Source organism: Grammomys surdaster, unplaced genomic scaffold, assembly GCF_004785775.1.
Source record: "Grammomys surdaster isolate TR1022 unplaced genomic scaffold, NIH_TR_1.0 125606, whole genome shotgun sequence".
In the NCBI taxonomy this organism is placed as follows: domain Eukaryota; kingdom Metazoa; phylum Chordata; class Mammalia; order Rodentia; family Muridae; genus Grammomys; species Grammomys surdaster.
Genome location: NW_021620449.1, coordinates 1,128,619 through 1,141,916, shown reverse-complemented (window position 1 = coordinate 1,141,916; position 13,298 = coordinate 1,128,619). Strand labels below are relative to the sequence as shown.

Here is a 13,298-nt window from a genome sequence, read left to right as displayed (position 1 = left end):
TTGCCAAGCAGTAATGTATTTAGAGAATGGAAATGAGACACCAAGGGAGTCTTCTTCTGTCTCATTTGTCTCAAGCATTCGTCCTTTCTTATTTCAAAGAGGGTTGTGCACAAGGGGCAAGGTGAACTTTAGAGTGGGTCAAAGGTGAATGCAGCCCTCCACAGGTCAATAAGGAATCAGGAAACTGGAATCTCTCTCTCTCTCTCTCTCTCTCTCTCTCTCTCTCTCTCTCTCTCTCTCTCACTGTGTGTGTGTGTGTGTGTGTGTGTGTGTGTGTGTGTGTCTCAGAGGACTACATGGAATGTTGTTCCTCAGGAACTGTCTACCTCTGGTTTTTGAAGTAGAGTCACTGGAGTGACATGGAGGTCACTGAGTCAGCTGTTCCTACCGCCTCAGTGCTGGCATTACAAGTGCAGGCTACATGTCCTGTTTTTGTTTTTACAAAGGTCCTGGGCACTGACCTCGTGTCACGCTTATGAGGCAAGCATGTTATAGCCTGAACTGTCTCTGTAGCCCTGTATTCTGGTGTCGAGTCTGTCATTAGCTAATGACAGTCATAATTGCTTTCAAATCTAGAACACAATCAGAATCCAGGTGAATATCTAACCACACAGAGTTCTAGGCACATTTGATTTAGAGTATAGGTCTATAGTGTACCCAAGAATCTCAACTTTACTAACATTCTTCACAGGAATCTTATGGTTTATAACCAGTGGCTTTAGTGTTCCAGTCAGCTTTCTTCTCTAAAATACTGTTGTCTTGAGCTATCTCACAGCTTTACTAAAGAACATAAGAGATAGGGGGAAATTGTGGAAGACTTAGAAATGGATAGAATAATCAGGTTTTTGTCTTCCTTTCAATGGTTTTGTTATTTTTTCACTGTATAAAAGTTGTAGAAAACTTATAATAATGCAATTATCACTGTCCATAGAAATGGAAGAGGGTTGAGCCTAGCAGAATCTCATCAGGAATACCTCATGAGTTCTGGCTCTCCGTGTACTGATTTGTCAGTTCCCATCAGCAGCCCTCATTGTCCTACATATGTGGTACACTGGGTTCCCTCGGAACCAGGTGTGACATCTTATCCGTCCTCCCATTTATTAATGGGTCAGAGAATCATTTGGACAGGTGAGAGTCACAGCTTGACCTCAACTGTACGAGTTCTGCACCAGGAGCCAGACTTCATGAGTGCAGTCTGTAGACCACAAGGCTTCCTGGGCTCCGGAGTCAAACCTAGTCCAGATGGACTTCTTGGAGAACATGATGAACTTGAACTTGGGATATACTACTACATCGTCTAAGCTTACTTTCCAAAAACAAATGGAGGATGGATAGATGATGGGTACAGGGGTGCAGGGACAGGAAGGAGAGTTCCGCAGCATGGTAGGGTGACTGTGGTCAGCCACAGTTAACTCGATGACACTTTTATGTCTAAAAATTGTCACTAGAGATTATTCCCAATGTTTCCAACACAGAAATGATAAATCTTTAGGGTGCCAGGTGTGAGAATTATGTGTAGTAACTTACAAATGCATGCAATGATGTGTCAATGAAAAATAAAATTAAGGCTGGAGAGAGAGCTTGGTTGGTGAGGAACTTAGTTTTGTTCCCAGAGATCACATTAAACCAAAACCAAAACCAAAGACAAACAAAACCAAAGTAAAACAAAGCTGTTAAGCTGAGCATGGTGCTACAGGCCCATAATCCCATCTCCTGAGGTCCTTGCAAATATTAACCAAACTCATGCTCGCTTGCACTCATTCAGACACTAGCTAACCAGACACATGCTTGTTTGCTCTCATTCAGACACTAACTAACCAGATATGTGCTTGCCTACTCTCATTCAGACATAGCTAACCAGACACATGCTCATTTGCACTCATTCAGACATAGCTAACCAGACACATGCTCGCTTGCTCTCATTCAGACACTAGCTAACCAGACACATGCTTGTTTGCTCTCATTCAGACACTAACTAACCAGATATGTGCTTGCCTACTCTCATTCAGACATAGCTAACCAAACTCATGCTCGCTTGCTCTCATTCAGACACTAGCTAACCAGACGCATGATTGCTTGCTTTCATTCAGACTCACCCACAGAATGTCAGAGATGTGAAGCTTCCAAGAGTCTGATGATTCACAATTCTAAATCCTTATTTGGTGTTAAAAGATGTGTTTTTCTCTGAAACTCCCTCTCTCTGTTTAGGCATTCTGTCATACAGTCATTAATTTATATCTTCCTTAGAATTTAATAATATTGAAAAGGCAATTCCCATTTTCTCTGTCATGCCTCCTAAGCCCTTCTTCATCCCAAACCTGCCATCTCTTCTCCCTACCTGAAGAAAAACAGCCATAATCATATAAATATGTTTGAAGAGAACTAATAAAAATGAAAATGGCTTGGATGTAAGAAGTTGATGCAGAGTCTTTGAAATCGACATGACACAGCCACTGAATACCCTTCACTCTTGAACCCTTCACTCTTCTGCTTACTCTCCATCCTTTGTGCCCAAGTTCCCAAATGTAGTAATTTATATCTCTTGATGATTTACCTGAAATATCAACCTGGCAAAGCCATATAGTTTATTTCTACTGATTAAAAGCAAATGGTGCCTGCCTGTGAATAAAGAACAATGATTTCAAGCCTTTCTCATCCTCATAGCAGTAGAGATGCTGGGTACAGGCCCATAATCCCAGTGCTCGAATAGCAGAGCCATACAGATACTTAGGGCTTGCCAGCCCAGCCTGCGTGGTGAGTTTCATGGAAGTGTGACATTGTGAGTGCTGAAGGTAGAGTTTCCCAAGAGAGTTTACAGGGGAAGGCAGAGATAACTCAGTGATTCCAGAATTGTATGAATACAAGTTGAAGTATACTCTCTGAAAAAAATAATCCAGATAGAGTCACCAGGGGAGAAAACACCAGTCAAGGGACACTGAGTTAGGACTGAGAGCATGAAGAAATTCAAGAGGTAGAGGAGTGTGTGTGTGTGAGTGTGTGTGTGGTGTGTGTGTGTGTGTGTGTGTGTGTGTGATGGGGGGAACAGGATGACACAGACTACAGGAAGCAAAGGACTCCTGTCTATGGTACTGTGGTCCTTTTGCTGAACAGAAAAAAGGACTTCAAATTAAACAGGAATCAGCCCAGGATGAGGTAGCACAAATCTTGTGTCTCCACAAACAATGCTTGAGATTCAAAGACAATGGAGGACACTGTGGCTTTGAAGCCAACCTGGAGACTATGAGGCACTTTCTACAAGTTCATGGTTAGAGACTCAGATAGCTTGTGGGGCTCTCTACACATGTGGGGTCATGCCACTGCAGGAGTGACTTGCCTAGGACTTTGAGAAGGCCAAGTGGTGCCACATTTTGCATTTTTAAATATTCAGTGAATTCATGCTGTTTGGCTCTGTCTGTCTTCCTCCTTCTCTCCCTCCTCTTTCTCTCTCTATTCTGAAAAGAAAGAACCTACTTTCGAAGCTCCTTGGAGCTAGACACAGTGGCACATGGCTATAATCTTAGCACCTACTGGCCAAGGCAGGAAGATCCCAAGTTTGAAGCCAACCTGAGCTTACAGAGTGACATATGGCTAGCCTGGGCTACAGAATGACGCATGGCCTCAAAACAACAACAAAACAGAACAACATAAAACCGAAGTACATTGGAACTGAAATGGTAACATGTCTACCATGCACTGGATATTGTGCCTTTTGTAACCACCTCATCCTAGAAGCCCAGACTCGATTGTCCCTATTTTCAGTATTAGGGAGCTGAAGTCCATAATTAGGTTTTGTGCTCTCTTGTTGGATGAGAAGAAGGTAGGGAACCCTTGTACCTGACTCACTGGTTTAAATGTACCTATGAAAATTGCACCGTGGGCTTGACCCATCCATGGTCCACCCACAGTAGCCCCCTGTCAATCTGGTGCAGATCCGAGGGGGTGAGTTTACTAAGTTTTAGATGAGTAAGGAGAGAATGAATATTGAATACATTCTGAACAAGAGGTTCAGCAGAGCCCCTCAGGCTGGCCAGAAGCCAGGGGAGTCTGACTTCATTCTTCATGGGGAATGGGCTTGGAGTGGGGGCGAGCAGCAGGGAGACACCCTGATCCACTGATAGCTGGTACCAGCAGGGTGGTGAGTTAAAATGGAGGACTATGAAGATGTTTGCACCACTGGCCTCTGACAGATAAAGCTTTCCTTGTTATTAGGCAGATCCATAAGGAATCTACTGAAGCCACGACTCATCAGCTCTGACCTTTGGTGGCTGGCTTTGATATCTGAGACTTTTTTTTTTGTTCCCAAATTCATATTTCCAACATTCCTTATATGCTACTCCTTTGCTTTTTTTCCCAAAGAAGGTACCCAGCATGTTCCCCTGGGTAATTATGCAGGCAGATAAGAATAGTATCTAATCAAAATGATTTTTTCCCCTTATGGTTTGAGGAGGAAAAGATAATTCACAAAGTCCCAACTCATTCAAGGAAAAATACCCAGTCCTCTCTGTATTGCTTGGAGTATGCTAATCAAGTTGCCGTTTTTTAAAACTGGGAAAATGCAATGCCTTAGTTAAAAATAAATAAATAAATAAATAAATAAATAAATAAATAAGTAAATAAATAAATAAATAAATAATCAATTTGATCTCTCAGCCTACAAAATTCAGGCATCTCATTCCTGGGAATGAATAGCTCTGCTTGCCTGCAAGCAGATTGTAAATTTTGGAGTCGTGACCAGACATCTTGGCTTTTAATGGCCTGCAACCAACAAAAAATTAGCACACAGAGTTACGACAGCCTGCACAGAGCCAGACACCCATCAATATCCCTGGTACCATTCAGTATTGCCCTGCAATTGCTGTTAAAAATCTGGAGAACTCAGAATACTGTTGTAATGAAGATGTGAGGCTAACACAAGAGGGAGATAGTTCATCTTCAATTTACTTCTGGTGTGTCGCTTCATGTGTGTGCAGGTGCACACATGTGTGTGTCTCTGTGTGTGTGTGCATGTGAATGTGTGTGTATGGGTCTGAATATGTATGGAGGCAGAGGACAGTTTTAAGCATTGTTACTGAGGACTAATTCACCTTGATCTTTGAGGACAGATCTCTCATGTGCCTGATTTTTTGAGTAGACTAAGCTTCTGGCCAAGGACTCTCAGAGATCCATCCATCTTTGCTTCCCTAGCTCTGGGTTACAAGCTTGTACCATGTTTCCTATTCCTCCTTTTCCTCCTCCTCCTTCCCTTCTTCCTCTTCCTGTCTTCCTCCCCCTTCTCTTCCTCTTCTTCATTTTCTTCCTCCCTCTCTCCCTCCCTGCTTCCCCTTTTCTTCTTTCTCCAAGCAGACTCTTGGGAATTAAACTCAGGTCCTTGTGCTTGCAATGCACATTACCACTTGAGCCCATCTCTAGTATCTCACTGCAAATTCTACACACTCAAATGGCCATCTCAACGAGCTCAGTATGGTTCACTATTGCCACTCTCAGCTCCATTGGCATCTAGTCAACTGTGGACCATCTCTTGAAGGTCCCATGGCAGTCACAAGGCCTGAGAGACAATGATTTAGAGATTTGGATTGTCTCTGATGAAACATAGTCCACCCAAAAATACCATATCCTGTCTTGACATTCTAGAGCTAATCAGACAATGCTTCCACCACAGACAATGAGTTCATCCTGGGAAGTTTGCTCAGTGAAGGAGAAAACTCAACAGTATTGTGGCAGGAGTTTAGGGTGTAGACTGAAGCAAAACTTGGCACAAAGAAACCAAACTGGAATACCTTTGTGCCAAGGTTGACTTGCAGCATGTACCCGAGCTTATACAGAGAAACTGAAAAGGATAAAGTGTGCACTACGCAAAGGACCCATACAAGGTGCCAATATGCCAGGTACAGGGTCCATGGCACGGTCCCCATCCCCAGCTCTGGGTTACTACCTCCTTGAAAGTGGTGGATTTTTTTTTCAACAAACTCTCTCTGCCACTATGCACCCCAGAGGATTCCCTTAGATTCCATTCCACACTTATAAACAGAATCCAGTTGTTATCATCTGAACCATAAATAAAAATTAAAAAAAAAAGAAAAGAAGAGAAAAGAAAGACTCCATGATGCAAACTCTGAACACTGCTCTAAAAAGATCAAGCATCACTTAAAGACAGAATCACGAAAAGCTCACCTGAGGTGGGAGGTAGGAGACTGACCCTAGTAATTGAAGCTCAACTCTTTCATCAATGCTAATTTGAGGATTAAATAAACCTTTTGATTTTCTATGAGACAGTGAATGTCAAGTGCAATTACTGCTTAACCTTCATGGAAACCTTCACATTCTATGGGCCATGAACTAAAGCCGTGGTTTGTAAAGGACCCCAGACCAGCATCAGCATCACCTTCAGACTAGATATATGCACACTCTTTGGCTTCCCCAAAGGTCTGTTCGATAAGACACTTGGAACAGAATTCAGCAAGCAGCTTACAAGTTAGTCCTGCAGATTGGAGGATGCATCAAGACATTTGTACGTTACTGTTCAAATGACTCCCTTAAGTTTATTATTGTTGTTGTTGGTAGTAGTAGTAGTGATGTGTGTGTGAGAGCAGTATGTGTATGTGAGTAGGAGTGGATGTATGAGTGTGTACATGTGTGTACATGTGTGTGTGTGTGCACGCACATGCCACAGTGTGCATAAAGATCAGAGGGCAACCCTTGCAAGTTAGTTCTCTCCTTTTATCATGCATTCTGGAGTTTGAACTAAAGTCAGAAGGCTGGCTTTTAGTTGTTGGTTCATCTCACTGGCCCCCCTTCCTTCTTTTTTACATATAAAAGTAAACATTTAAAATTATCTTTCTCATATATATGTACATATATATATACATATATATGTATACACACACACACACACACACACACACACACACACACACACACTTTTTACCTCATTTCCAAATCTTCATTCTCCTGTGGTATAAATCTGTACAAGGCAACGTAGGTGTTCATCTGTAATGGGTCTTTGGAGAGAGGTCCCTGCCAGAGAAGACAGAGGAAAATGAGCCAGGAGGGACTGAAAATGGATATGAATACCTGAGTGTCACGCCGTGTCCGTGTGCAGCTCTCGGGAGTCACACAGCTGGCTGTTACGGAAGCCTCGCTCTTAGCTTGCTTTTAAAATTACATTACTTCACATTAAGTTATATTTGAGAAAAGGTCTCTTCTTTGTAGCCCTGGCTGTCCTTGAACTAGCTCTGTAGACCAGGCTGGCCTCAAATCCACAGAGATCCTCTTGCCTCTGCTTCTGGAGTGCTGGGGTTAAAGGCGTGTACCACCACGCCCAGCTCCTTAGCTTACTTCTAATTCTGGAATTGGACTCCACTATAATCTATTTAAAATGATTGGGATATCTCAGAAATAGTTATTTTCTTCAGGTGATTTTTTTCTTTGACATAGTTCTTCATGAAAAATGTCAGAAATTGGATATTTTCTTTCTATTTTTTCTATTTTCAGGCTTGTGTGTGTATTATGCATACATGGGGCTCACATACTCACGGGTGCAGGTGCATGTGTGTGCATGTAACCTGTGGAGGCAGAAGGCTTATGTTAGGACTCCTCCCAGTCAGTCATCTCCCCTCTTCACAGAGGCAGGATCTCTCAATCAAACTCAAGGCTTACAGTTGTATCTACTGTTGCTTCTCAGCTTGCTCTTCAGACCCCCTGTTTCTATCCCCTGAGGCTGGAATTACAGGTAGGTCTCTGAACCCTCCTGGCTTTAATATGGGCTATAGGGATTTGAACTCTGGTCCTCAGGATTGTGTAGCAAGTGCTTTAACCACTGAGCAGTCCTCTCCTCTGCCTCAAATGAGAACATTTCTAAAAATAAAAGAGACATGGGAACAGGTATAAATAGATTTTGCTTCCCAAAATACTTTTATGAAAAGTCTTAATCCTTTATTTGTTTGCATGTGTGTGTGCATGCCTAACTGTGTGTATACATAGATGCACCACCACATATGTAGTGTCTGTGGAGGCCAGAATAGGGGGTCAGATTTTGTGGAGCTGGAGTTACAGAAGGTTGGGAGCCACTTGATTTGGCTGCTGGCAACTGAACCTGGCTCTCCTAAAAGGGCCATGCGCTGGCAATTCTTACGTCAGCTCCGCACAAACTAGAGTCACAGGAGAAGAAAGAGCTTCAGTTAAGAAAACACCCCTTTAAGATCAGGCTATAGGCAAGCCTGTAGGAGATTTTCTTAATTAGTTATTCATGGGGGAGGGCCCAGTCCATTGTGAGTGAAGAGCAAGCCACTAAGCAGCAACTCCTTCAAGGCCTCTGTGCTAGCTCCCGGCTTCAGGTTTCTGTCTTGAGTTCCTGTCCCAACTTCCTTCCATGATGAACAGTGATGTGGAAGTGTAAGCCAAATAACCCCTTCCTTCCCCAAGGTGCTTTGGTCATGGTGTCTCATCACAGCAATAGTAACCCTAACTAGGACAGAAATTGGTTCCAGGTTAGTGAGGTACTGCAGTGACAGACCCAACCATGGGTTTTTGAGAAGATTGTGGAAGGGCTTTTGAACTTTGGGCTGGAAAATCTATTGAGTCTTCAAAGCCTGATGAGCTCTTCTGTGGGAGCTTGGAAGATAAGAATGTCGAGAGCCATGAAGGCAATGGAGGCCTGGCTTGTGAACCTTCAGGGAGGGTGGAGTGTGAGAGAATCCTTTAATGACTCTACAGGGCCATTTGCTGTTTTGAGTTAAGAATCTGTGGTTCTGGTTAACTGGGACTGAAGAATCAGACGGAGTTAGTCAAACACCAGGATCACTGAAGTAAAACCTTTGTTTTACTGGGATAATTGATGCTGGCTAGCTGGAGTGAAGAAATTAGTGGTGATTAAGAAGAGATCAGCATCACTGAGGTGAAATCTTCTGGGATGTGTTTCCTCAGAGTCAGCACACAGAGGCTGTAATCCAGAAACTTTACCTTGTGCTGGCAGCTGAACTTGGTAGTGGAAGAGTCACCCAGATGGTACTGGTTTTGAAGTTGTGAATGGTTCATGGAGAGCAGCAGAGGCTTGGCACTGTGGTAGGGTTGGAGTCTCTGAGGAGATCCCAGGAGAGGCTATTGGGCACCCCAGTTTCACAAGAGACCCCAGCATTTTGGGGATGAGAGTACCATGGGATTATTGACAGAAGTGGGTGTAGAGTGAAGCCAGCCCGAGCTGAGGAGACAAAGTGTGTGTGCTGCAACTGGAAGGGCTCAAGTCCTTGGAGGAGCCCAAAAGACTATTAGAGAACCCCAGATATTGGACACTGAGTTATTTACATGGTTGGAGTTTTCTTTTGCTCTATTCAGATTGTGAACGTGTTCTGGGTTTTCCTTCTTGAAATGAGAAAGCACTTAACTTAATTTTTATTTTTACAGGAGTCCCCTGAAGAGATTTTAAACATTTAAAAGGGAGTTTGGATTTTTAAAGAGATTGACTATTTTAAAGGGAGTAAACTTTTAATGTGTTTGAATTTGTAAAGACTTTGAGACTTTTAAAGTTATTTATGCTTTTAATGTGAGGTCTTGGGGGTAAATGAGAAAGGAAAGGTTGTGGCTCAGGCTTAATAGTGATGTGTTTTTGTATCAAGATGACAAGGAATCCATTGTGCTGGCTAGTTTCCTGTCAGCTTGACACAGGCTAGAGCTATAGGAGAAGAGGGAGCCTCAGTTCAGAAAATGTTTCCATAAGATCAGAGTATAGGCAAACATGTGGTGTATTTTCTTATTTAGTGTTTGATATGGGAGGTCCTGGCCCATTGTGGATGAGGCTACCCCTGGGCAAGTGATTCTGGGTTGTGTAAGAAAGCAGGCTGAGTAAACTCTGGAGTTTTGTAACAGAAATAGTAATAGTAATCTTAGTTAGAATAGGTGAGAAGTGCTCTCAACCACTGAGCCATCCCTCTGGACCCCTTAACACGGGCTTTTTATCAGTCGGGTGAAAGTTGGTCTATAGTATATCAAAGAGTCCTGTGAATGCTCATAGCAATCCATTCATTTGTGGTGAGGAAAAAGCATAGATTTTTGGCATTGGCCTGATTATGTCACAGTACTACCGTCTACTGACTTTGAAATCTTGCAAATGTGATAATAAAAGCTTTGATGGCTTACTGGCTGCCTGCCCAGTACTTTATCACTTGCGTCAATATAAACTAGAGTTCACCACAACCCTGTTAGGTAGGCTTTACTGTGGTCCTCAATTTATTAGATTATAAAGGAGTCTTGTAGTGTCCTATAAATATCACTAACCCAAAAATTGTAATGCTATAGGTACATTTATATTTTATAGTATTCAAGCTAAACTGACATATTCCATACATGCAGTTGCAAAATACTTTTGAGTACATTGTATAATATGATAAATATATTCTATGTATGGATAGAAAACATAAGACTTTCACACAATTATATTGTAGCCTTTTGAACCTTGAACTCTTCAATTATTTATTTAATTATTTATTTATTTATGTTATTTATTTATGTGTATAACTTGGGTACTCCAAAGTTTACATGTGGAGGTCAGAAGACAACTTGGTGTATTGGTTCTCTCCTTTTACCATGTAGATTCCAGGGACTGAACTCAAGTTAGAAGACTTGGCAGCAAGCACCTTTTCCCACTAAGCCATCTCACAGACCCTTCTTTCTACTACAATTTAAAGCTCAGGGTTCTTGGACTATATTGTTTGAATCTATGGTAATTATATATGTATGTATGAATGGACATGTCAAATACAATAATACTAATACATTCTTGCATAGCATATGGTGTAATCATATGATTTGGTGATTAACACAAAATACGTCTTAACTTGCAGTAACACACAACAGAAAAGCATGCATGTCATTCACACAATGTTTACCCTTTCACCTTGTATATACAGTGCTTCTTCTACTCTGTGTTATTTATTATGCAACATCACATTATGTGGCAGAAATTTCCCTGCCCAATCTATTTTAAATATTAGTGCAGCAGGAGGCCTGTGATTGGACAGGGAAAGGGAGGTGGAGCTAAGAGTGGGAGGGGGAGATGCAGGGAGAGAGAGAAAAGGTGAAATGGAGGCAGACATGAACCTGCTTGGCTTTAGTAGTCTCAGATAGTTGTGCATTATCGAAAGGTTAGGATAATTGGGATAACTTGTCTAAATTGTATAGACATCTTGGGATTTGAATATTTGCTGATGTATAAATCTGTTTGGTTAACTATAAGCTTTGAGAGTTTTGATTTACTGGGTGACAGGGGTAGCATGGCTGTGAAGGGAACTCCGGAGCTCCGTCCCGCCAGAGAGCCTGCCAAGAATACATAGCTGTGATCAGGCAGCCCACCAGTGACGGGATTAATGTGGGAACAGGGCGGCTTAGCCGGGAGCTAGCCAGACGCCTCATTTCTAATACCTCCCGATACATATCATGCTTCATTGGCACTTATCATCAGGCATGTTACATTTTTCTTCAAATGATTTTAAAAGATAATTTGACATGAAACTATCCCATCAGTCTCCAAAGGGATTTTGGGATCCACTTTGGTGATGACTGACAACTTGATTCAGGAACTCTCACCTGTTCTGGGATGTCTACATACCTGGTGGTTTATGGTCTTCACTTGATCTCCGAAGTCATCGGTACCATTTTCTGGATACGTAAACACTGAGAGAGGAAAGAAAGCACAGGAGTTTTGTGTGGCTGGTAGCCATATTTGGGGACATGGATGAAGGGGCTATTTTGATTCTCCCCTGAGCCAGAGCTTGTCATTGGCTTCTTTACCTTCCTACCTTCGTTCTTTCAGAGATGCTTTCCCTATCCTCATGTAGCATCCTGATAACCCTAGCCAACATCCCACAGTCTGCAGATACTCAGTGATATATCCCCACCATCACTGTCCAAGTGTGTGTTTAAGTCAAGTCTCTTCTAGCAGTGCCCTGTCAGAAGCAGAGATGTGTTCACTGTGTGGAATCACTTGGAAAGATAATTTTGTTGCCTTTGAACATTTACCTTTCCTAAACACCAGAATTTTTAGATTCAATATTGCAATGCTAGCTTCTTAATGCTGTCTTTATTCTGTTTTGATGATGAAAGCATTAACTTTAAACTTCAGAACACACCCCCTGATTGTGTATATCCAACATACTGAGGCTACTGTCCCAATTTTCTTTGAGCTTGTATTTGGAATGTGTAATTCTCTTGCATTCATATTGAAAATATCACCTTGAAGAAATTGCCTTTGATAAGGAGGCCTCTTAAGATGGGCAGTTCTCACTGTCCAGATGCACACTTGCCTAGAGGTCCTCACAGAAACTTGAAGAGCTTGACTTGCCAGATTTGGTCCATGACCATGGCCAGCCTGCCATTCTCACTAGATACATCTTCCTTAGGGTAGTGAATTGAGGTTGATGGTTCCAAACATATGCAGTAAGGTTTGGGTCTGTAAATTAATCTACCACTGGAATGGCTCCACAGTTTAGAATAACATGTTTGTTCTTTTCTTTACAATATCAAGAAGAGGTCAGTACAGGATGGCTCATCCCACAGGAGTCCATATAACTTGGTTCATTGGAGTAATCATTCTCTCTATGTTTTGTTATTCTCTTAGTTTTGTAAAAATCACCATCTGTGTGTATGCATGTGTGTGTCACACATCATATGTGCCCTTGAAGATCAGAAAACTAGTGGTAGTCCCTCTCTCCATCATGTAGGGCCTAGGGATTGAACTCCGGTTGTCAGATTTGGACACAAGCTCTTTTACCCATTGAACCATCCCACCAGGATCTCTACTGTTACTAAAACAGACTGTGGAACTTCTATGTTAAAAAACACATTCAAAGCAAGAGCCCCTGAAGAAATACTGAGGAGTCTTAACTATCCTGTGTATTCAGTTTATAATTCCAGAGTTTACAGATGTGTTTCATTTGCACAAGGATGCCCAACGTGCCCATGTGCTACCAACTGTACAACACTGAGATCTGAGTGGTCCCTTCCCACAGAGTTTGCCTGGAGCATTTGGACACTTAACTTGGTGTTTACCTGTTGAAACATGGTAGAGACATGCAACACCCTTTTCTGGTATTATATCATTTTCTGAAATCCTTCTGTAAACATTTGATTCTGTAAGTATAAAACTATATTCTCCACCAAAAGAATATTAAATATTTAAATGGAAACAAGCAAAAACAGGTCTATAGAAGGGAATCCTATCAGGTAAGTCTACAATACCCAGTTTGGACTGTGTATACCACGCAACTGTGTATACCACACAACTGTGTATACCACACAACTGTGTATAC

At 42.0% G+C, this 13,298-nt stretch overlaps 1 protein-coding gene across 3 annotated transcripts in view; it reads right to left on the bottom strand.

Moving 5' to 3' along the window:
• Positions 1 to 13,298, bottom strand: part of Stac (SH3 and cysteine rich domain) — a 125,941-nt gene that overhangs the window by 15,298 nt on the left and 97,345 nt on the right. For all 3 annotated transcript variants that reach the window (XM_028787119.1, XM_028787121.1, XM_028787120.1), the window contains 2 exons: positions 11,600 to 11,664; positions 6,926 to 7,014 (listed from right to left, as the gene is read on the bottom strand). In XM_028787119.1, the coding sequence (XP_028642952.1) occupies positions 6,926 to 7,014; positions 11,600 to 11,664 (154 nt within the window). The remainder of the gene's footprint in view (positions 1 to 6,925; positions 7,015 to 11,599; positions 11,665 to 13,298) is intronic.